The 27,241-nt window shown below is 42.5% G+C and overlaps 1 protein-coding gene across 2 annotated transcripts in view; it reads right to left on the minus strand.

Annotated features, from left to right (window-relative positions):
• Window positions 1-9,525: 9,525 nt before the first annotated feature.
• The window catches only part of LOC124253779, a 227,888-nt gene continuing 210,172 nt past the window's right edge, over window positions 9,526-27,241 (minus strand). For both annotated transcript variants that reach the window (XM_046687612.1, XM_046687611.1), the window contains 10 exons: window positions 24,249-24,384; window positions 21,892-22,078; window positions 20,459-20,580; window positions 17,904-18,118; window positions 15,994-16,383; window positions 15,473-15,591; window positions 12,382-12,516; window positions 11,961-12,274; window positions 10,742-10,903; window positions 9,526-10,282 (listed from right to left, as the gene is read on the minus strand). In XM_046687612.1, coding sequence (XP_046543568.1) covers window positions 10,216-10,282; window positions 10,742-10,903; window positions 11,961-12,274; window positions 12,382-12,516; window positions 15,473-15,591; window positions 15,994-16,383; window positions 17,904-18,118; window positions 20,459-20,580; window positions 21,892-22,078; window positions 24,249-24,384 — 1,847 coding nt within the window. In that variant the 3' untranslated portion in view covers window positions 9,526-10,215. The remainder of the gene's footprint in view (window positions 10,283-10,741; window positions 10,904-11,960; window positions 12,275-12,381; window positions 12,517-15,472; window positions 15,592-15,993; window positions 16,384-17,903; window positions 18,119-20,458; window positions 20,581-21,891; window positions 22,079-24,248; window positions 24,385-27,241) is intronic.

Consider the following 27,241-nt stretch of genomic DNA (forward strand, 5'->3'; position numbering starts at 1 on the left):
CTATAAGTTATACGTGTTGTCTGAACCTGAATGGTTATCTGCCACAGTTTACAAATCATGGGTAAAACTTCAATATTAGAATGTTTACCAGTAACTTTGTTTGAATAAAATGCCTATTATTTTGCGGGTTATTTTCACATTGTCGACAGTGTATTCCATCTCTGTTTGTTTTCAAGGGTTCGTACTGGCCAAGTGCCGCACTATATAACTGATTCAGCCCTACATCCCCGTGAGAACATTACGATCCAGCTACGGGAAGAGAACCTTCAAGTATGCTGCCGCCAAGGCATGGAACGAACTGCCTGAATGTTTGAAAAACTGTTAAAATCTACATGACTTCAAACTGTCATATCCAGATTACTAGTTTCATCTCAAGTGACTATGTTTTTAATTCTGTGCGCTTTGTGAATGGAAATAGCGCGGTACAAATGGACTATAATATAATAATAATAATAATTTAAGTATATTTTCTGTGAAGAGTTGTCCACATTGTCCACGTTGGAACCCAGTCGGTGGAACTGCAGGACACAGAATACACGACATCAGCACGGCATGAACAACCTCCACCTGCAGGCAACACGCGTGTATTAATATAACAAGAACGGGTCCTTTGTGAAGGACAATGGTCAGCCCACGTGATTCTGCTGTGTAGTCACGTGGAGTCATGTTTATATATAGATAGCTAATGTGCACGCTACTGGATTATAAATATACGTGACAGAAACGATCATTACACCAATATGTCACTGGTTGGTTTCTGCTCTGTAAATAATCGGGTCAGATGATTCCTATGATTGACGTTATGACCCTTGATCTACGATATTAGGATATGATGACATAATTAACCACGTTGACCTGACCACCACATCCCGTTAGTTGCCGCTTACGACAAACGTGGTTTGCTGAAGACCAATTCTAGCCCTGAATACCACGGGTCATCACTGCCTCTAGGTGACTCACTCACTCATGTGACAAAATACGTTATTCAGCATGTGACTAAATTTCAACTCATGATTTAATACAGCACATGATTTGCACATAATCATTTGTACAGCAATTCATATTTCGAGACATACAGGACATGTTAACAATAATGTGTGTGCCATTACCACATTCTGGGGCATACCAGTGTAAGCGGCTGTTTTCACTATTGCCTGTCACTGGAAGTATGTTCCGGATCTCATTGTCCTCACAACAATGATATATCATCGATTTATCGATCTAGGAAAACCCGACATATCCACACTCTAATAATCCACTTCCCTAATGCTGGAGTGGGTAAAACTGTAAAATCCTAATACATTTCCATGTGCGTATATAGCAGTGAACGTGACAACGGCAGTGTTGTGGAGCTTCAGGAAGGAAATGCAGTGAATAATTGAACTAAACCTCGTGATGTAGAGAGAACAGTTTACCACAGCTAATTTAGTCATACAGATACACGCCCCACTCTAGCCACGCCCCACTCTAGCCACGCATTCAGCATTAGTTGAATGTCCGTTTTGAAAGCTAAAGTGACGTGCAAGAGTGAGTGAGTGTAAGCCCAGCTGGAACTCTTCATACACTTCCTGTCACATCTTGACACCCGGATACACGTGTTGTGAAGGCTGAGACATCTCCTGTCACATCCTGACACCCGGATACACGTGTTGTGAAGGCTGAGACATCTCCTGTCACATCTTGACACCTGGATACACGTGTTGTGAAGGCTGAGACATCTTCTGTCACATCCTGACACCCGGATACACGTGTTGTGAAGGCTGAGACATCTCCTGTCACATCTTGACACCTGGATACACGTGTTGTGAAGGCTGAGACATGTTCTGTCACATCTTGACACCCAGATACACGTGTTGTGAAGGCTGAGACATCTCCTGTCACATCCTGACACCTGGATACACGTGTTGTGAAGGCCGAGTCATCTCCTGTCACATCTTGACACCCGCATACACGTGTTATGAAGGTTGAAACATCTCCTGTCACATCCTGACACATGGATACACGTGTTGTGAAGGCCGAGATATCTCCTGTGATGAGATGCGCCATCAACAACAAGCATTAGAATCAATCAGCCCATCGGGTTTTTTTGCAGGTTCACGAGGCACGATGTCCCCCAAGGCATATTGTCACACATTGTAAACAACTCATCACATGGTAGCCCTACCACTAACTGGAACACATGGTAGCCCTACCACTAACTGGAACACATGGTAGCCCTACCACTTACTGCAACTAATGGTAGCACTACCACTAACTGGAACACATGGTAGCCCCACCACTAACTGGAACACATGGTAGACCTACCACTAACTGCAACTAATGGTAGCCCTACCACTAACTGGAACACATGGTAGCCCTACCACTAACTGGAACACATGGTAGCACTACCACTAACTGGAACACATGGTAGCCCCACCACTAACTGCAACTAATGGTAGCACTACCAACAACTGGAACACATGGTAGCCCTACCACTAACAGGAACACATGGTAGCACCACCACTAACTGGAACACATGGTAGCCCTACCACTAACTGGAACAAATGATAGCCCTACCACTAACTGCAACTAATGGTAGCACTACCACTAACTGGAACACATGGTAGCCCTACCACTAACTGCAACTAATGATAGCCCTACCACTAACTGCAACTAATGGTAGCACTACCACCAACTGGAACACATGGTAGCCCCACCACTAACTGGAACACATGGTAGCCCCCTCACCAACTGGTACACATGGTAGCCCCACCACTAACTGGAACACATGGTAGCCCCACCACTAACTGGAACACATGGTAGCCCCCTCACCAACTGGAACACATGGTAGCCCCACAACCAACTGGAACACATGGTAGCCCCCTCACCAACTGAAACACATGGTAGCCCCACCACTAAGTGGAACACATGGTAGCCCTCCCACTTACTGGAACACATGGTAGCCCTATCACTAACTGGAACACATGGTAGCACTACCACTAACTGGAACACATGGTAGCCCTACCACTAACTGCAACTAATGGTAGCACTACCACTAACTGGAACACATGGTAGCCTTACCACTAACTGTAACTAATGGTAGCACTACCACCAACTGGAACACATGGTAGCCCTACCACTAACTGCAACTAATGGTAGCACTACCACTAACTGGAACACATGGTAGCACAACCACTAACTGGAACACATGGTAGCCCCACCACTAACAGGAACACATGGTAGCACTACCACTAACTGGAACACATGGTAGCCCTACCACTAACTGGAACACATTGTAGCCTTACCACTAACTGGAATAAATAGTAACCCTACCACTAACTGGAATAAATAGTAACCCTACCACTAACTGCAACACATGGAATTCCTCATCACTAACTGGAACACATGGTAGCCCTACCACTAACTGGAACACATGATAGCCCTACAACTAACTGGAACACATGATAGCCCAACCACTAACAGGAACACATGGTAGCACTACCACTAACTGGAACACATGGTAGCCCTACCACTAACTGGAACACATGGTAGCCCTACCACTAACTGGAACACATGTTAGCCCTACCACTAACTGCAACTAATGGTAGCACTACCACCAACTGGAACACATGGTAGCCCTACCACTAACTGGAACACATGGTAGCCCCACCACTAACTGGAACACATGGTAGCACTACCACTAACTGGAACACATGGAAGCACTACCACTAACTGGAACACATGGTAGCCCCACCACTAACTGGAACACATGGTAGCCCCACCACTAACAGGAACACATGGTAGCCCTACCACTAACAGGAACACATGGTAGCACTACAACTAACTGGAACACATGGTAGCCCTACCACTAACTGGAACACATGGTAGCCTTACCACTAACTGGAACACATTGTAGCCCTACCACTAACTGGAACACATGGTTGCCCTACCACTAACTGGAACACATGGTAGCCCTACCACTAACAGGAACACATGGTAGCCCTACCACTAACTGAAACACATGGTAGCACTACCACTAACTGGAACACATGGTAGCCCCACCACTAACAGGAACACATTGTAGCACTACCACTAACTGGAACACATGGAAGCACTACCACTAACTGGAACACATGGTATCACTACCACTAACTGGAACACATGGTAGCTCTACCACTAACTGCAACACATGGTAGCCCTCTACTAACTGGAATAAATGGTAACCCTACCACTAACTGCAACACATGGAAGTCCTACCACTAACTGGAACACATGATAGCCCTACCACTAACTGGGACACATGGTTGTCGCTATACTAACTGGGACACATGGTTGTCGTTATACTAACTAGGAAACAACGTTGTCACTATATTAACTGGGACACATGGTTATAACTATACTCACTGAGGCACATGGTTGTCACTATACTAACTGGGACAGATGGATGTTACTATACTAACTGGGACACATGGTTGTCACTATACTAAATGGGACACATGCGTATGGTTGTCATTTATACTAACTGGGACACGTGGTTGTCACTATACTAAATGGGACACATGCGTATGTTTGTCATTATACTAACTGGGACATGTGGTTGTCACTATACTAAATGGGGCACATGGTTGTCGCTATACTAACTGGGACACGTGGTTGTCACTATACTAACTGGGGCACATGGTTGTAACTATACTAACTGGGACACATGGTTGTCACTGTACTAACTGGGACACATGGTTGTCGCTATACTAACTGGGACACATGTTTGTCGCTATACTAACTGGGGCACATGGTTGTAACTATACTAACTGGGACACATGGTTGTCACTGTACTAACCTGGACACATGGTTCTCGTTATACTAACTGGGACACGTTGTCACTATACTAAATGGGGCACATGGTTGTCGCTATACTAACTGGGACACGTGGTTGTCACTATACTAACTGGGGCACATGGTTGTCACTGTACTAACTGGGACACATGGTTGTCGTTATACTAACTGGGACACATGTTTGTCGCTATACTAACTGGGGCACATGGTTGTAACTATACTAACTGGGAGACATGGTTGTCACTGTACTAACTGGGACACATGGTTCTCGTTATACTAACTGGGACACATGGTTGTCGCTATACTAACTGGGGCACATGGTTGTCACTATACTAACAGGGGCACATGGTTGTCACTATACTAACTGGGGCACATGGTTTTTACTATACTAACTGGGATACATGGTTGTCACTATACTAACTGGGACACATGGTTGTCGTTATACTAACTGGGGCACATGTTTGTCGCTATACTAACTGAGGCACATTGTTGTGACTATACTAACTGGGGCACATGGTTGTAACTATACTCACTGAGGGACATGGTTCTCGTTATACTAACTGGGACACATGGTTGTCACTATACTAACTGGGGCACATGGTTGTAACTATACTCACTGAGGCACATGGTTGTCACTATAGTAAATGGGACACATGGTTGTCACTATACTAACTGGGACACGTGGTTGTCGCTATACTAACTGGGACATGGTTGTTGTTATACTAACTAGGAAACAACGTCGTCACTATATTAACTGGGACACATGGTTGTAACTATACTAACTGGGGCACATGGTTGTCACTATACTAACTGGGGCACATGGTTGTCACTATACTAACTGGGGCACATGGTTGTCACTATACTAACTGGGGCGCATGGTTGTAACTATACTAAATGGGGCACATGGTTGTCACTGTACTAACTTGGACATGTGGTTGTGACTGTACTATCTGGGGCATGTGGTTGTCACTGTACTAACTGGGACACGTGGTTGTCACTATACTAACTGGGGCATGTGGTTGTCACTATACTAAGTGGGACACACGGTTGTTACTATACTAACTGGGGCACATGGTTGTCACTGTACTAACTTGGACACGTGGTTGTGACTGTACTATCTGGGGCATGTGGTTGTCACTGTACTAACTGGGACACGTGGTTGTCACTATACTAACTGGGGCATGTGGTTGTCACTATACTAACTGGGGCACATGGTTGTCACTGTACTAACTGGGGCACATGGTTGTCACTATACTAACTGGGGCACATGGTTGTCACTATACTAACTGGGACACATGGTTGTCACTATACTAACTGGGACACATGGTTGTAAGTATACTAACTGGGACACATGGTTGTCACTATACTAACTGGGGCACATGGTTGTCACTATACTAACTGGGACACATGGTTGTCACTATACTAACTGGGACACATGGTTGTCACTATACTAACTGGGAGACATGGTTGTCACTATACTAACTGGGGCACATGGTTGTCACTATACTAACTGGGGCATGTGGTTGTCACTATACTAACTGGGACACATGGTTGTCACGATACTAACTGGGACACATGGTTGTAAGTATACTTACTGGGGCACATGGTTGTCACTATACTAACTGAGACACATGGTTGTCACTATACTAACTGGGATACATGGTTGTCACTATACTAACTGGGACACATGCGTATGGTTGTCACTCTACTAACAGGGAGACATGATTGTCACTATACTAACTGGGACACATGGTTGTCGCTATACTAACTGGGACACATGGTTGTCACTATACTAACTGGGACACATGGTTGTCGCTATACTAACTGGGGCACATGGTTGTCAGTATACTAACCATCATATTACATTCTTTATTCTTCGCACCACTGAAAAAATCTCATCCTGCCATTATTGGTCATTTCAGAAAGTCTTCAACAGACTTTGACAGTTGAATAAATATAGTATGACCATAAATTATTGATTGTTTAATTGGATTTCTAGTATAAACAACCGTGACCAGCTATCAAGTGCTTGGTTTCATTCAAGAGAAACAACTCCGTTGATCCTTTTTCATTAGTCCGTGAAGAGTTATCCCCCTTTGTTTACTTGCTAGCAGACGACATTTTCAGTGATCCTCAGTATGGATGATTTAGGGAAGAGGAAGTTGATTTTAGAGGATTATAACAAGGACATCAGATCAGCTAATGTGATTTCAAGTAGAACAGGCATCCTTTTGTCCACTGTTTATCGTGTTTTGAAAAATATTGCAAATGGATATGGCATTTAGCACCAGGGAGGCGCAGGTAGGCACAGAAAATTGACTGTCGGTGACAGGAGGCGGCTTGGTATTCTTGTTTCTAAAAAACAAACGAAGGAGTTTAGAAAACTTAAGGCTGGATATGATTGATAAGGAGACAATTAGAACTGAGCTGCATGCAATGGGTTGGCAGAAAAGTTGAGGAGTTCCATCACCGATCATGAAACCTGAACAAAAGGAGCGAAGGTTGAACCTTTGTATCAGCGCCCAAAGTACAGTCCGAAATTTAATGTGTGGGGTGGCATATCTGTGTTAGGGGCAACGCCCCTCTGTGTATTTGAAGGAAATATGAACAGTGAGGGGTACACAGATATTCTCGAGGGACATTTACTTCCATCCAAAACATTGTTCAATGCATTCACAGGCCTGGTTTCGGACCCAAAATATGACATTATTAGATTGGCCAAGCTATAGCCCTGACCTAAATCCAATAGAAAATGTTTGGGGACTTTTGATGGATAGTGTCAATAAGAAATATTGCTGAAATAAAAGAAGAGGTGGTCCGATATTGGGACAGCATGGACCACGACTTTCTAACTTCTTTGACCAGTAGTATGCCCCGCTGCATTGAAGCCTGCATTGCTGCCCATGGTGACTTGACAAAATACTAACTGTTAAACTGTCTTAAATCTGGAGTTATGTTCTGCTAATATTCACATTTAATACGTGAGTAATGAGTGAAAAAAATTAAATTCTCAATAATATCTGGTTGTACTGTATCTTTCTTCAGCATCACAGCACAAGATTAATACAAAGTTCTCTATTCAAACATTTTTTCAGCGTGTCGGTACTGGCAATCATAGTCTGTTCTTATGAATATTTATCCATGCTCATGATCTGCTCAGCAAAGCTCTGATGGGTCTGATGAAGTGTGCACTGTCCTCAGATCAGGGTCACTCTGATTATAGTGACATTACACTGACACACACATGTACCATAGCCATTCCATTTCGAAATAAAATGGCTTAGTACTGACCATAAATTACCACAAAAAGGCCTGGATGTTATTCTGTGATTTGATTCACATTTATTCACTTTAGTCAGAGCAATAACATAAAACGTACTGAAACAGACAACAATGAGAGGGTAGAAAATATTTCCTAATTAGTTGGAAGTAAACGTTTTAAAACAATCTAATTTGTAAAAAACTCCAGTACATGTGAAGTAGGAAAAACATACATAGTCACAGAACACAGTAAGATATACAATTCATGGTGCAGTGAATTTAGGATGTTTGTAAGATTTACTTCACATCATGCAAACATAACCTGCCCTGTGTCTCACGTTCCTGACACAACATGGCATCCCATCTTTCTGTCAGAAACACCAGCCTTGTCATTGTCTCCTTCCCAAACATAATCTGCGCGTGTCTCACGTTCCTGACACAACATGGCGTCCCATCTTTCTGTCAGAAACACCAGCCTTGTCATTGTCTCCTTCTCAAACATATCCTGCCCTGTGTCTCACGTTCCTGACACAACATGGCATCCCATCTTTCTGTCAGAAACACCAAACTTGTCATTGTCTTGATCCTCATCTCAACACCCCAGTCACTCTTGCACCATCATGTAGCTGGGAACCTACACTCACATGTAGACATAATTGTAACAGTTGGATTTGCTGTACATGTCACGAACAACAACAACAACAACAACAACAACAACAACAACCTCATGAAGACAACAGGTTGTAACAATATAACATGACACCACATCATGGATAAAAAAAATGGTGGCACTATTTACATCCAAGCTCAGATCCATGATATACACAGATATACCCTCCAACTTACCACAGGTCCATGTAGCAGGACTCCATGATATACACAGATATACCCACCAACCCACCACAGGCCCATGTAGCGGGACTCAATGATATACACAGATATACCCACCAACCCACCACAGGCCCATGTAGCGGGACTCAATGATATACACAGATATACCCACCAACCTACCACAGGCCCATGTAGCGGGACTCAATGATATACACAGATATACCCACCAACCTACCACAGGCCCATGTAGCGGGACTCCATGATATACACAGATATTCCCACCAACCTACCACAGGTCCATGTAGCAGGACTCCATGATATACACAGATATACCCACCAACCTACCACAGGTCCATGTAGCAGGACTCCATGATATACACAGATATACCCACCAACCTACCACAGGCCCATGTAGCGGGACTCCATGATATACACAGATATACCCACCAACCTACCACAGGCCCATGTAGCGGGACTCCATGATATACACAGATATACCCACCCACCCATCCAAACAGCAGGACTACACTATATACAGATATACATACAAATCCACAGGTCCTGAGGCAGAACAGCCAGACCAAAGATATGACACAGATAACCCCGGCCACTCACAACAGGCCCACTCACATGGACAGCAGGACTACCTGCTATACACAGATATACCACAAACCCACCATGGGTCCACACATGCAGGAGACATGTTAAATTGTATGGCACAAATGAGCAGAATTGGAGATTACTGTCATAACCACAACAATAGGCGCATGTACAGTGAGCCTTGTGCCCATGGCAGGAGAAATAGCACAGGGAAATCATGTTGAGCTGACTGAAGGATCTGCAAGTCAGGGTGGCCAGAGTTGTCTCCCTTGCAGTGTAAGGCAGCTGGTCAATCTTGTGCAGCAAGGCAATTAACAATCAAAGTAACCTCCCTGTGCAGCACCCATACACACAACTTCTCAGGAAAATCTGCCATCCTTTGCTAATCCTATTTCTGTACCAAGATGTTCCAGTTCCATAGTCTGCAGTCCCTGAAGCCTAAGTTGGTCACATGTCACGAGTGAGCAGATGAAACCATCAGCAGACTGGCTGTGACACTGACAATAGCATGCTGGGAATGTCACGATACTCATGTACTGTGTCCCAACAAGAAACAGACTGTTAGTCAGAGCAATCTTTAGCTAACATCAGAAGGAGAGCAGTAGTCATCACAGACAGGTGAATCAGATCTAGACATGCATAATCAGCCTTGGGGGCACAGGTGACCAGTGTCGTCCATTAAGTGGTATTTCTTGAGTCCACAGGAGCACTTCAGCCATCTCGGATTGTTTGTTCTTCTGTTGTTTCAAAGATGATCCTTAACCTCACAAATCCAGATCTGAAACACAAACATCCAGAGTTGTGAAGTCATCAAGCTTTGTTCTTGGTATGAATGATATTGAGATGACACTATATGACACTACAACATCTGTTCTGCATATCTGCTTTGCATACAGTTTCACTGGATCATGCACATCATAACATATGAAGATGTCCCCTAATTCCTGTCCACTAACCAACTTTCTGATGAAGATCCACACCATCACCGCTAACACCTCTTCACCTCCGCATCTGAGAATGATCAACACTGTGGCCGCTAACACTTCTTTAACTCACATACTGATGAAGATCAACACTGTGGCCGCTAACACGTCTTTAACTCACATACTGATGAAGATCAACACTGTGGCCGCTAACACTTCTTTAACTCACATACTGATGAAGATCAACAACATCGCCACTAACACTTCACCTTCCGATTAAGATCAACATTGCCACTAACACCTCCTTAGCTCACCTTCTGATAAAGATCCAGAGAACCACCCCAAACAATTCTTTGAGGACAACAATGGACATGAAGACAGCAACAGTCTGACAAGTGTTAATGATGATCTGCCTCATCCCCTCCAGGATGGTCTTCAGCTGCTGGTCGGCAATATCGTCCTTGTAACTTGGTGACCTGAAACACAGTCACATAATCAACACAACTCTGGAACCACTTCTAGTCCTTGTCTTACTGATCTGATCCTTGTCTTACTGATCTGGTCCTTGTCTTACTGACCTAGTCCTTCTCTTACTGATCTTGTCCTTGTCTTACTGATCCGGTCCTTGTCTTACTGACCTAGTCCTTCTCTTACTGATCTTGTCCTTGTCTTACTGATCTGGTCCTTGCCTTACTGATCTGGTCCTTGTCTTACTGATCTGGTCCTTGTCTTACTGATCTGGTCCTTGTCTTACTGATCTGGTCCTTGTCTTACTGACCTAGTCCTTCTCTTACTGATCTGGTCCTTGTCTTACTGACCTAGTCCTTCTCTTACTGATCTGGTCCTTGTCTTACTGATCCGGTCCTTGTCTTACTGATTTGGTCCTTGTCTTACTGATCTGGTCCTTGTCTTACTGACCTAGTCCTTCTCTTACTGATCTGGTCCTTGTCTTACTGATCCGGCCCTTGTCTTACTGATCTGGTCCTTGTCTGGTCCTTGTCTTACTGATCTGGTCCTTGTCTTACTGACCTAGTCCTTCTCTTACTGATCTGGTCCTTGTCTTACTGATCTGGTCCTTGTCTTACTGATCCGGTCCTTGTCTTACTGAGCTAGTCCTTCTCTTACTGATCTGGTCCTTGCCTTACTGATCTGGTCCTTGCCTTACTGATCTGGTCCTTTTTTTACTGATCTGGTCCTTGCCTTACTGATCCGGTCCTTGCCTTACTGATCTGGTCCTTGCCTTACTGATCTGGTCCTTTTTTTACTGATCTGGTCCTTGCCTTACTGATCCGGTCCTTGCCTTACTGATCTGGTCCTTGCCTTACTGATCTGGTCCTTGTCTTACTGACCTAGTCCTTCTCTTACTGATCTGGTCCTTGTCTTACTGATCCGGTCCTTTTTTTACTGATCTGGTCCTTGCCTTACTGATCTGGTCCTTGTCTTACTGATCCAGTCCTTGTCTTACCAATCTGGTCCTTGTGACTACCTACACATTCCGAATGGTACAAGGGAGGTAATAACACAGATGACTACCTGAAATAGAAGTTGGGCCACACAGGAGCAAAGCGACAGCCAGGTGTGGAGATCCGGTAGGTGTGGACAGTGTCCTCAGGGGCGGAACAATTCACATTCATCCCAAGGTGGGTCAGGTAGCGACAATATGTCTCATTGTGGACCGACCTCATGGCCTCCAGCTCCTGTCGGTGCACCTCAAGGATGCGCTGGTGTCGCTCAATGTATGCAACCATCCAGCTCTGGTAAGACGGATACTCTACGCTGTTGATCTGTTCCGCATGAGAGAGGATCCGGCTGTTGATCATTTCCTGTTGCAGGCCCAGGTACTTGTTCTGGGAACAATGAAACACAAGGAACTGTCAAAGAGGACCAGAAAAGGCAGAAAAGACATTTGAATAAAACTCATTACATGACAACAGGGGCACTTTGGCAGACTTACCATGTCATAGTGTAGACCAACACTCTTGAGCATGTCCTGCGTGAAGATCTTTTCCGTGACACAAACTGTTGTGTAGATGATGACACACAGCACAACAGTCACTGCGGCCTTTGGAATGAACAGAGTTGACACAACCTGCAGCAGCAACGTGGTACACTGTGATAGTCACATTGAAAACAACCACCAGACTCAGACACCTAAATACCATGACAAGAAAGACTATACGGTACCTTCTAACCATGACAACACAATCAGCCTACATACCAGCATAACACAACCAGCCTACATACCAGGGCTCCATTTCACAAAGCTCTCGTAGCGCTACGACTATCATAAGTCAATGTTACAGCATAGGAGATTGGAAAGTTACGAGATCTTAGTCTTATGAGAGCTTTGTGAAACGGGGCCCAGGACAACACAACCAGCCTACATATCAGGATAACACAATCAGCCTACATACCAGGATAACACAAAAAGCTTACATATCAGGATAACACAGCCAGCCTATATTACCAGGATAACACAACCAGCCTACATACAGTCCGTTTGAGTCAGAAACAGACTGATGAATTGCAAATTTTATCATTGTACAAAATTGCCACATAAATATAAATAGTACAAATGTTTATCATTTACTAATACCCAACAGCTTTCTTATATTTAAAAAGTTTCCAGACTCCACCAAAAAAGTTGTTTAAGAAACTATCATCATTGAAAACGCAAAAGTTGTTATCTGTCGCGGCGGGGTGAATGCACAGAAACTGTACCAGGATAACACAAAAAGCCTACATTACCAGGATAACACAAAAAGCCTACATATCAGGATAACACAAAAAACCTACATATCAGGATAACACAAAAAACCTACATATCAGGATAACACAAAAAACCTACATATCTGGATAACACAACCAGCCTACATACCAGGATAACACAAAAAACCTACATATAAGGAAAACACAAAAAAACTACATATCAGGATAACAAAACCAGCCTATATACCAGGATAACACAACCAGCCTACATACCAGGATAAAACCAAAAAACCTACATATCAGGATAACACAACCAACCTACATACCAGGATAACACAAAAAACCTACATATCAGGATAACACAACCAGCCTACATACCAGGATAACACAAAAAGCCTACATATCAGCATAACACAACCAGCCTACATACCAGGATAACATAAAACCCCTACATACCAGGATAACACAATCAGCCTACATTACCAGGATAACACAAAAAAGCCTACATACCATGATAACACAAAAACCCTACATATCAGGATAACACAACCAGCCTACATTACCAGGATAACACAAAAAGCCTACATACCAGGATAACACAACCAGCCTACATTACCAGGATAACACAAAAAGCCTACATTACCAGGATAACACAACCAGCCCACATACCAGGATAACACAACCAGCCCACACACCAGGATACAACTAGCCAACATACCAGGATCACTAGACCAGGATAATATGACCAGTGACCTACAATCCCGGATAATATCACTAGCCACCTACAATCCCGGATACTATTACAGCCTCTTACAATCCACAATAATGTCACTAGTCATCTACAATCCAGGATAATATGACCGTCCACCAAGAATCCAGGATATTATCACTAGCCACACACAATCCAGGATAATATCCAGGACAATAATTACAGCCACCTACAATCCAGGATAATATCACTAGCCCCCACGATCCTGGATAATAGCACTAGCCACCTACAATCCAGGATAATATCACTAGCCACCTACAGTCCAAGATAATATGACCAGCCATCTACAATCCATGATAATATCACTAGCCACCTACAGTCCAGGATAATATCACTAGCCACCATCAATCCAGGATAATATCACTAGCCCCCAACGTTCCCGGATGATATCACTAGCCACCTACAATCCCGGATGATATCACTAGCCACCTACAATCCAGGATATGACCACCCACCTACAATCCAGGATAATATCACTAGCCACCTACAGTCCAAGATAATATGACCAGCCACCTACAATCCACAATAATATCACCAGCCACCTACAATCCCAGATAATATCACCAGCCACCTACAATCCAGGATAATATCACTAGCCACCTACAATCCCGGATAATATTACTAGCCACCTACAATCCACGATAATATGACCAGCCACCTACAATCCAGGATAATATCAATAGCCACCTACAATCACGGATAATATCACTAGCCACCTGCAACCCGGATAATTCACTAGTCACCTACAATCCCGGATAATATTACTAGCCACCTACAATCCACGATAATATGACAGCCACCTACATTCCAGGATAATATCACCAGCCACTTACAATCCAAGATATCACCAGCCACCTACAATCCAGGATAATATCACCAGCCACCTACAATCCATGATAATATTACCAGCCACCTACAATCCAGGATAATATCACTAGCCACCTACAATCCTGGATAATATCACTAGCCACCTACAATTACGGATAATATCACAGAAACCTATAATCCAGGATAATATCACAGCCACCTACAATCCAGGATAATATCACCAGCCACCTACAATCCAGGATAATATCACTAGCCACCTTCAATCCCAGATAATATCACCAGCCACCTACAATCCAGGATAATATCACTAGCCACCATCAATCCAGGATAATATCACCAGCCACCTCCAGTCCAGGATAATATGACCAGCCACCAACAATCCAGGATAATATCACAGAAACCTACAATCCAGGATAATATCACCAGCCACCTACAATCCCAGATAACATGACCAGCAATCCTACAATGCAGGATATGACCACCCACCTACAATCCAGGATAATATGACCTGAGCTACCTACAATCCAGGATAATATCACAGCCACCTACAATCCACAATAATATGACCAGCCACCTACCATCCATGATATCAAAATCCAGGATAATATGAGCAGCAAACCTACAATCCAGGATAATATCACCAGCCACCTACAATCCAGGATAATTTCACCAGCCACCTACAATCCTGGATAATATCACCACCAATCCTACAATCCAGGATAATAATACAGCTATGTACCTGGATGAAGAACTTCTTTCCAGCAATCGCAGCACGGGATAAAAAGGTCTTAGTGTTCCTGGCACCACCTTGGTCCTTGCCGTCCTCCTGGAAGACATCGTCCTCCATGTCCTCCTCCCCTGACAACAGAATGTCCCCATTATACTGTTACTTCATGGTCAGGTCATACCATGGTTATATCACATCTACCTCATGGTCAGGTCATACCATGCTTATATCACATCTACTTCATGGTCAGGTCATACCATGCTTATATCACATCTACTTCATGGTCAGGTCATACCATGGTTATATCACATCTACCTCATGGTCAGGTAATACCATGGCTATATCACATCCACTTCATGGTCAGGTCATACCATGGTTATATCACATCTACCTCATAGTCAGGTTATACCATGGTTATATCATGTCTATGTGACGTGTTTTCAGCCACACTGCTGTTGGTTACAGAACATACCAAACTAAAATCAATATGTAAAACTGTTATTCCATTAAGGTCATCAGTTGAAACTGCCTACCTGGGGCAGGCTTTTCCCGACAGTCCACATACTCAGGGTAGCCATACAAGAGTAGTCTCCCCATGGCGATGGTCTTGGAGAAGCGATGAAGGAAGAGGAGGAAGTCGACACACAGCATCAGAGCCAGAAACACGTAGAACACTGACATGAATCCCGGGGTCTCCGTGACCTTCGTATCATCTTGACCCAAGGGTCGTGAGGTCACATGACCTCTGCCTGTGCTTGACGTGCCAAAGGGGTAGAACCAATGACTGTGTATCCTCACCTTCCGAGTCTTGGACTGGGTGGGAGAGAGATTGCGAGCATTCCTGGCCCCCGGGGGATGGGTGGTAGGGGTAGGGATGCCCTCAATGTGTGGAATGTTAGGTAGAGGAGGGGCCACGGTCATTTCTGAAAGACACAAACAGACGTGGCATAGAGTACTGTTCTAGTGACACCCTGTGCTACTGATGCCCTGTTATGGTGACACCCTGTTATCATGACACCAAGTGCCAGTGAAACCCTGTTATAGTGACACCTGTTCTCATGACATCCTGCACTAGTGACACCCTGTTTTAGTGACACTGTGCTAGTGACACCCTGTGTTATTGACACCCTGTTCTAAAGACACCTGTTTTATTACACCATGTTCTAGTGACACCCTGTTATCATGACACCATGTTCTAGTGACACCTTGTCCTAGTGATACCGTTTTAGTGACAGCCTGCACTCATGACACCCTGTTCTAGTGACACCCTGTTCTATTACACCATGTTCTAGTGACACCCTGTTATCATGACACCATGTTCTAGTGACACACTGTGCAAGTGACACCCAGTTCTAATGACACTGTGTTCTAGTGATGCTCTGCTCTTGTGACACCCTACACCAGTGACACCCTGTTTAATGAGACCTGTTGGAGATTTACCATCTGTAAGTCTGGCCAGATTGTGTTTCAGGTTGGCCCAGTCCAGGAACTGTTTAGAGGAGAAATTGTTGAGGTGCTTACGGATGTTGATGATGGCGCCATGCAGAAAGTGTGCACCAGTCAGCGGTTGTTCTCTACATCCATTTGTGAGGACTTAATGTCATGTGAGAGCTGAGCCAGTAGGTTCCGCACAAAGCAATGAAATTGTTCCTGAACAGTAACACCCTGTTCTAGTGACACCTTGTTCTAGTGACACACTGTGCTAGTGACAAACTGTTCTAGTGACACCTTGTTCTAGTGACACGCTGTTCTAGTGACACAGTGCTAGTGACACAATGAGCTAGTGACACACTGAGCTAGTTACACCCTGTTATCATGACACTCTGTTCTAATGACACCCTGTGCTAGTGACACCCTGTGCTAGTGACACCCTGTGCTAGTGACACCCTGTTCTAGTTATACCTTGTTCTAGTGACACCTTGTTCTAGTGACACACTGTGCTAGTGACACACTGTTCTAGTGACACCTTGTTCTAGTGACACGATGTTCTAGTGACACTGTGCTAGTGACACACTGTTCTGGTGACACCTTGTTCTAGTGACACCCTGTGCTAGTGACAAACTGTTCTAGTGACACCTTGTTCTAGTGACACGATGTTCTAGTGACACTCTGATCTAATGACACCCTGTGCTAGTGACACACTGAGCTAGTGACACCCTGTGCTAGTGACATCCTGTGCTAGTGACACCCTGTGCTAGTGACACACTGAGCTAGTGACACCCTGTGCTAGTGACACACTGAGCTAGTGACACATTGTGCTAGTGACACACTGTGCTAGTGAAACCCTGTGCTAATGACACACTGAGCTAGTGACACCCTGTGCTAGTGACACACTGAGCTAGTGACACCCTGTGCTAGTGACACACTGAGCTAGTGACACACTGAGCTAGTGACACACTGTGCTAGTCACACCCTGTTTAATGAGACCTTGATGAAGATTTACCATCTGTAAGTCTGGCCAGATTGTGTTTCAGGTTGGCCCAGTCCAGGAACTGTTTAGAGGAGACATTGTTGAGGTGTTTGCGGATATTGATGACGGCGCCATGCAGAAAGCGTGCACCAGCCAGCCAGCGGTTGTTCTCTACATCCATCAGTGAGGACTCAATATCATGTGAGAGCTGAGCCAGTAGGTTCCGCACAAAGCGATGAAAGTTGTTCCTGAACAAAAATGAACATTATGACATTACACACATTTCAGAGAACAATATATAATGAGCTGTGATCTCACTTGAATGTCTTATGTTCTGTGAATACATCTGAATGTCAACATGTTCTGTGAATACATCTAAATGTCAACACGTTCTGTGACTGACTGACTGACTGAGTTTGGTTTTACACCGCTTTAAGCAATATTCCAGCAATATCACTGCGGGGGACACCAGACAGGGGATCCACTCATTGTACCCATGTTGGGATTCCAACCCGGGTCTTCAGCGTGACGAGCCAACGCCTTAACCACTACACTACCCCACCGCCCCAAATGTTCTGTGAATACATCTGAATGTCAACATGTTCTGTGAATACACCTGAATGTCAACATGCTCTGTGAATACATCTGAATGTCAACATGTTCTGTGAATACATCTGAATGGCAACATGCTCTGTAAATACATCTGAATGTCAACATGTTCTGTGAAAACACCTGAATGTCAACATGCTCTGTGAATACATCTGAATGTCAACATGTTTTGTGAATACATCTGAATGTCAACATGTTCTGTGAATACACCTAAATGTCAACATGTTCTGTGAATACATCTGAATGTCAACATGTTCTGTGAATACACCTGAATGTCAACATGCTCTGTGAATACACCTGAATGTCAACATGCTCTGTGAATACATCTGAATGTCAACATGTTCTGTGAATTCACCTGAATGTCAACATGTTCTGTGAATATATCTGAATGTCAACATGCTCTGTGAATACATCTGAATGTCAACGTGTTCTGTGAATACATCTGAATGTCAACATGCTCTGTGAATACATCTGAATGTCAACATGTTCTGTGAATACACCTGAATGTCAACATGCTCTGTGAATACACCTGAATGTCAACATGGTCTGTGAATACATCTGAATATCACCATGCTCTTCGAATACACCTGAATGTCAACATGTTCTGTGAATACACCTGAATGTCAACATGTTCTGTGAATACATCTGAATGTCAACATGCCCTGTGAATACACCTGAATGTCAACATGCTCTGTGAATACATCTGAATGTCAACATGTTCTGTGAATACATCTGAATGTCAACATGTTCTGTGAATACACCTGAATGTCAACATGCTCTGTGAATACACCTGAATGTCAACATGGTCTGTGAATACATCTGAATGTCAACATGTTCTGTGAATTCACCTGAATGTCAACATGTTCTGTGAATATATCTGAATGTCAACATGCTCTGTGAATACATCTGAATGTCAACGTGTTCTGTGAATACATCTGAATGTCAACATGCTCTGTGAATACATCTGAATGTCAACATGTTCTGTGAATACACCTGAATGTCAACATGCTCTGTGAATACACCTGAATGTCAACATGGTCTGTGAATACATCTGAATATCACCATGCTCTTCGAATACACCTGAATGTCAACATGTTCTGTGAATACACCTGAATGTCAACATGTTCTGTGAATACATCTGAATGTCAACATGCTCTGTGAATACACCTGAATGTCAACATGCTCTGTGAATACATCTGAATGTCAACATGTTCTGTGAATACATCTGAATGTCAACATGCTCTGTGAATACACCTGAATGTCAACATGTTCTGTGAATACACCTGAATGTCAACATGTTCTGTGAATACATCTGAATGTCAACATGTTCTGTGAATACATCTGAATGGCAACATGTTCTGTGAATACATCAGAATGTCAACATGTTCTGTGAATACATCTGAATGTCAACATGTTCTGTGAATACACCTGAATGTCAACATGTTCTGTGAATACATCAGAATGTCAACATGCTCTGTGAATACACCTGAATGTCAACATGTTCCATGAATACACCTGAATGTCAACATGTTCTGTGAATACATCTGACAATGCATACATGTTCTGTGAGTGAGTGAGTTTAGCTTTACGCCACACTCAGGAATATTCCAGCTAATATTATGGTGGCGGTCTGTAAATAATTGAGTCACGACCGGACAATCCAGTGATCAATGTCATGAGCATCGACCTATGCAATTTGGATACAATGACATGTGTCAACCAAGTCAGAGAGACTGACAACCCGATCCCGTTAGTCGCCTCTTACGACAAGCATGGGTTACTGCAGATCAATTCTAGCCCAGATCTTCATGGGTCACATGTTCTGTGAATACATCTAAATGTATTCGTGCTCTGTGAGTACATCTAAATGCATACATGTTCTATGAATACATCTGAATGTAAACATATTCTGTGAGTACATCTCAATGCATACATGTTCTATGAATACACCTGAAGGTGAACATGTTCTGTGAACTCACCTGAAGGTGAACATGTTCTGTGAGAGCTTGGTGAGGACTTCATGAGAGTGTTCACTCAGCAGTGTGACAATGTTCTGCTGTTCAAACACATCAGCAGTCTTCTCCAGGAGCTGGCTGAGCAGCTGAAAAAAAATACAAACATTATGAGCACTAGAAGATCCACTTCTAGTTTCAAATTAACTGACAACTGCCCATTACAAATAATCTGAGAACCGCCATAATACAGGTCTCCAATAATCTGAGAACTGAGCCAATACAGGTCTCAAATAGTTTGACAACCGCCCAAATACAGATCTCAAATAATATGACAACCGCCCCAATACAGGTCTAAACAAATCTGAAAACCTCCCCAATACAGGTCTCAAATAATCTGACAACTGCCCAAATACAGGTCTCAAATAATCTGACACCTGCCACAATACAGGTCTCAAATAATCTGAGAACTAACACAATTCACATTTCACATCTGAAAACCACCATAATACAGGTCTCAAATAATCTGACAACCTCCCCAATACAGATCTCAAATAATCTGACAACCTCCCCAATACAGATCTCAAATAATCTGACAACCGCCACAATACAGGTCTCAAATAATCTGAGAACTAACACAATTCACATTTCACATCTGAAAACCACCATAATACAGGTCTCAAATAATCTGACAACCTCCCCAATACAGATCTCAAATAATCTGACAACCTCCCCAATACAGATCTCAAATAATCTGACAACCGCCACAATACAGGTCTCAAATAATCTTACAACCGTAACAATACAGGTCTCAATTAATCTGACAACCGACACAATAAAGGTCTCAAATAATCTGACAACCGCCACAATACAAGTCTCAAATAATCCAACAACCACCACAATACAGGTCTCAATTAATCCAACAACTGCCACAATACAGGTCGCAATTAATCCGACAACCGCCACAATACAGGTTTCTATTAATCCGACAACCGCCACAATACAGGTCTCAATTAATCCAACAACCGCCACAATACAGGTATCAAATAATCCAACAACCCACAATACAGGTCTCAAATAATCCAACAACCACCACAATACAGGTCTCAATTAATCCGAGAACCGCCACAATACAGGTCTCAATTAATCCAACAACCGCCACAATACAGGTCTCAAATAATCCAACAACCGCCACAATACAGGTCTCAAATAATCCAACAACCGCCACAATACAGGTCTCAATTAATCCGAGAACCGCCACAATACAGGTCTCAATTAATCCGACAACCGCCCCAGCACTGATTCCGTACAATATGACAACACATAAAATCTGTCAAAGTGTACAAGATTGGTCAAGAATGGGCTGGCATCTAGAATACACTTCCGTTATAAAAAGATGCCTGACAACACTTCACTTTTGACAATCAGAGGTCAAGGTCTTGTGCTTGGTCCACACGTACCTTGTGCATGTCTTCAATGACTGGCTTCATGCTGTCCTCACAACGTATCTTTGTGAGACTGGCAAACTCATTCTGTCGGTTAATCTCCTCCTCCAGATGGCGCTGCATGGCAAGCAACTCCAAATGGTGGACGGCAGTCTTGGCAAAAGACTGTTGCTTGAACTGTGACACGAACTGGGAGTTGTCCCTGCAGAATGGAGTAACAAAATGTTAGATTATATAGCGGGAGATGTCTCTACAGAACACAGTGACAGAATATTAGATCTACAGTATATAGAGGGAGTGTATATAGTGGGAGATGTGTCTACAGAACACAGTGACAGAATATTAGATCTACAGTAGAATATAGAGCGAGTGTATATAGAGGGAGATGTATCTACAGAACACAGTGACAGAATATTAGATCTACAGTATATAGAGGGAGTGTATATAGTGGGAGATGTGTCTACAGAACACAGTGACAGAATATTAGATCTACAGTATATAGAGGGAGTGTATATAGTGGGAGATGTGTCTACAGAACACAGTGACAGAATATTAGATCTACAGTATATAGAGGGAGTGTATATAGTGGGAGATGTGTCTACAGAACACAGTGACAGAATATTAGATCTACAGTATATAGAGGGAGTATATAGTGGGAGATGTGTCTACAGAACACAGTGACAGAATATTAGATCTACAGTATATAGAGGGAGTGTATATAGTGGGAGATGTGTCTACAGAACACAGTGACAGAATATTAGATCTACAGTATATAGAGGGAGTGTATATAGTGGGAGATGTGTCTACAGAACACAGTGACAGAATATTAGATCTACAGTATATAGAGGGAGTATATAGTGGGAGATGTCTACAGAACACAGTGACAGAATATTAGATCTACAGTATATAGAGGGAGTGTATATAGTGGGAGATGTGTCTACAGAACACAGTGACAGAATATTAGATCTACAGTATATAGAGGGAGTGTATATAGTGGGAGATGTGTCTACAGAACACAGTGACAGAATATTAGATCTACAGTATATAGAGGGAGTGTATATAGTGGGAGATGTGTCTACAGAACACAGTGACAGAATATTAGATCTACAGTATATAGAGGGAGTGTATATAGTGGGAGATGTGTCTACAGAACACATAGTGATGAGGCATTGAGGGAGAAAGCTGTAATAGTGATGAGGTATTGAGGGGAGAAGCTGTAATAGTGATGAGATATTGAGGGGAGAAACTGTAATAGTGATGAGGTATTGAGGGGAGAAGCTGTAATAGTGATGAGGTATTGAGGGGAGAAGCTGTAATAGTGATGAGGTATTGAGGGGAGAAGTGCTGTAATAGTGATGAGGTATTGGGGGAGAAGCTGTAATAGTGATGAGAGTATTGAGTGATGGGAGAGTAGCTGTAATAGTGATGAGGTATTGAGGGGAGAAGCTGTAATAGTGATGAGGTATTGAGGGGAGAAACTGTAATAGTGATGGGGGTATTGAGGGAGAAGCTGTAATAGTGATGTAATAGGTATTGAGGGGGAGAAGTGATGAGGTGTAATAGTGATGAGGTATTGATGGGAGGGGAGAGCTGTAATAGTAGGTATTGAGGGGATGAGCTGTAATAGTGCTGGGGGAGAAACTGTAATAGTGATGAGGTATTGAGGGGAGAAGCTGTAATAGTGATGAGATATTGAGGGGAGAAGCTGTAATAGTGATGAGGTATTGAGGGGAGAAACTGTAATAGTGATGAGGTATTGAGGGGAGAAGCTGTAATAGTGATGAGATATTGAGGGGAGAAGCTGTAATAGTGATGAGGTATTGAGGGGAGTAGCTGTAATAGTGATGGAGGTATTGAGGGAGAAACTGTAATAGTGATGATGGTAGTAGCTGTAATAGTGATTAGATGAGAATTATTGGGGAGTAGCTGTAATAGTGATGAGGTATTGAGGGGAGAAGCTGTAATAGTGATGAGGTATTGAGGGGAGAAGCTGTAATAGTGATGAGGTATTGAGGGGAGTAGCTGTAATAGTGATGAGGTATTGAGGGGAGAAGCTGTAATAGTGATGAGGTATTGAGGGGAGAAGCTGTAATAGTGATGAGGTATTGAGGGAGAAGCTGTAATAGTGATGAGGTATTGAGGGGAGAAGCTGTAATAGTGATGAGATATTGAGGGGAGTAGCTGTAATAGTGATGAGGTATTGAGGGGAGTAGCTGTAATAGTGATGAGGTATTGAGGGGAGAAGCTGTAATAGTGATGAGGTATTGAGGGGAGAAGCTGTAATAGTGATGAGATATTGAGGGGAGAAGCTGTAATAGTGATGAGGTATTGAGGGGAGAAACTGTAACAATGATGCCCATCACATCACTCACTTGTTGACAGCAAGGACGATGATGGTAAACACTGTCATGGTAACGACGATGCTGTAGAGGAAGTTAAGCGTGACGTAGCCAATCATCATGCAGGTGTGGTGCCATCGAAGCGCAGGTAACTCTGGTCCAATTGAATCTGGCAAATATAACAATAAGTTTGAAATCTCACTCAGTAAATACACTAACTTTTAGAGTCTGAGGTTATGTAAATGTGTGAGTGTCAGGTTCCTCTATCCACAGGGGTTTGAATCACTGTTTGGACAATAATTTTTAAAATAAAAAGCTAGATTTTTGCAACCTTATATTGTTTTTACATGTTATTAGTAACTAATATTTCAAATTTGAACAAAATCGGTGAAGAAATGGATTTTTTAGAAAATTCTCCCGCTGCACTCATTACATAAAATACAGTACAACCAGAAATTATTGAGAATTTACAGATTGTAATTTTTGAAAAAAAATTCCCTCATTACTCACATATTAATGTGAATATTAGCAGAACATAACTCCAGATTCTAAGACAGGTGAACAGTTATTATTTTGTCAAGTCACCATGGGCAGCAATGCAGGCTTCAATGCGGCGGGGCATACTACTGATCAAAGAAGTTAGAAAGTCGTTGTCCATGCTGTCCCAATATCGGACCACCTCTCCTTTCATTTCAGCAATATTTGTCAGATTTTTTTTATTGACACTTTCCTTCATAAGTCCCCAAACATTTTCTATTGGATTTAGGTCAGGGCTATATCTTGGCCAATCTAATAATGTCATATTTGGTCCGAAACCAGGCCTGTGAATGCTTTGAACGATGGTTTGGGTCGTTGTCCTGCTGGAAAATCCAAAATTTTCCATAGAACACGTGAGCAGATGGAAGTAAATGTCCCTCGAGAATATCTGTGTACCACTCACTGTTCATATTCCCTTCAAACACACAGAGGGGCGTTGCACCTAACACAGATATGCCACCGCACACGTTAAATTTCAGACTGTACTTTGGGCGCTGATACAAAGGTTTTTCAGTTTGTTTGGTCCAGAATTTTTAGTGTATTAGGAAACAGCCACACAGAACTTTCATCTGAGAAAATCACATTGTCCCAGTTAAAATTTCTATGCTGTAAGGACCAGTTCAACCTTCGCTTCTTTTGTTCAGGTTTCATGATTGGTGATGGAATTCCTCGACTTTTCTGCCAAACCATTGCATGCAGCTCAGTTCTAATTGTCTCCTTACAGACAGCCACAGTTCCTCTATCAATCATATCCAGCCTTAAGTTTTCTAAACTCCTTCGTTTGTTTTTAGAAACAAGAATATCAAGTCGCCTTCTGTCACCGACAGTCAATTTTCTGGGCCTATCTGCGCCTCCTTGGTGCTCAATGCCATATCCATTTGCAATATTCTTCAAAACACGATAAACAGTGGACAAGGGGATGCCTGTGTTACATGAAATCACTTTAGCTGATCTGATGTCCTTGTTATAATCCTCTAAAATCAACTTCCTCTTCTCTAAATCATCCATACTGAGGATCACTGAAAATGTCCTCTGCTAGCAAGTAAACAAAGGGGGATAACTCTTCACAAACTAATGAAAAAGGATTAACAGAGTTGTCTCTCTTGAATGAAACCAAGCACTTGATAGCTGGTCAAGGTTGTTTATACTAGAAATCCAATTAAATATATTCCTAAAGTTCTCAATAATTTCTGGTCATACAATACACAAGGGGTGACTCTCGCGATGCTAAAAGCCTGATCGAAAAACTGGACAGCCTGACAATATTAACGCGAGCTCAATCAAATCTTACGTTTTTCTCAAAACAATGTGTTGAGCTTGTAGATTATTCTTTTGGCCTTCTGCTCATCGTATTCAGTCTGTCTAACTGCATTTCATATTTGACCACTGACCCCGCATAACTTACCCTCTGTTTTGAACAAACGTCTGGCCACCCTTTGGTAATCATCAACCCTGTTTGAAAATCTCGGAATGACATGGAACACAAAACGGCTCTCATTGGTCAATTTCCATGTGTATGGGGAAAACAACAATCAAACATGGCAGACAGGGCAGTGAGAGGGGCCATTGATGGCCATAATCTGTTGATCTTGGGCCAAGCGGGCACAGGCAAGACCACCTTACTGCGCCAGATCAGAGAGGAATTATCGAGGAAAGGGAACTGGGCTGGCAGCCGCTAATATCAATGGGGTTATGCTGTATCGTTTCACATGTATTTCTCTGTTATTTTTTTTAATTATTATTTTCAAGCTTCATTCCTCCATATAAATAGTGTGCGTTATAAACGTCTCTCATTGGTCAATTTCCACGTGTGCGAGTATTGCGGAATATTGATTTGACAGTTGATATGTTTGGAAAACTCGAACATGGTTTAAGAAATTGTTTCATTGTGAGTAAAATTATTTTAGGCGTTAAATGCAATAAAATAGTGCACATAGTGCATACAGCATGAACATCTGACAACCTTATAAAAATATCAAGCATGCAAAGCGGAAAATATATAACTTCTGTAAATTCCTGGATTGTTTTCAGATTATAAATGTCATGTGTTAGGTCAACAACATTTTCAGTTATATCCAATGACTTCCAATCACAATTCATTGTCATTGTTGATTTAATATTCAATATTTCATACAGTTCCCACAGTATAATACAACACACACACAAACAGTTCAAATGTTGATATTTTTATTCAATAATACATTTCACCAAAACAGATAATTCAAAATCGTCCAGGTATATTAACTTTTGAAATATGATGATAATAAACAATAACCTAATGCTACCACATACTTTAAATCACATCTTAACAATCTCTTGAAAAAGATAATATCCTATGAAAATTGACTTTAGGAATAATCAAATGCTGACACTTTCATGTTGACAATGTATGATCATTATAATTTTTCCTTGTATAGTACAATTTCTAAAAATTTGAAAAACTCTTATAGAAATACTTGTGACTCAAGTTAAGTCAAAGACCTCAAGCA

Source organism: Haliotis rubra, unplaced genomic scaffold (genome assembly GCF_003918875.1).
Source record: "Haliotis rubra isolate DU_JTF1 unplaced genomic scaffold, ASM391887v1 Scf551, whole genome shotgun sequence".
Lineage (NCBI taxonomy): Eukaryota > Metazoa > Mollusca > Gastropoda > Lepetellida > Haliotidae > Haliotis > Haliotis rubra.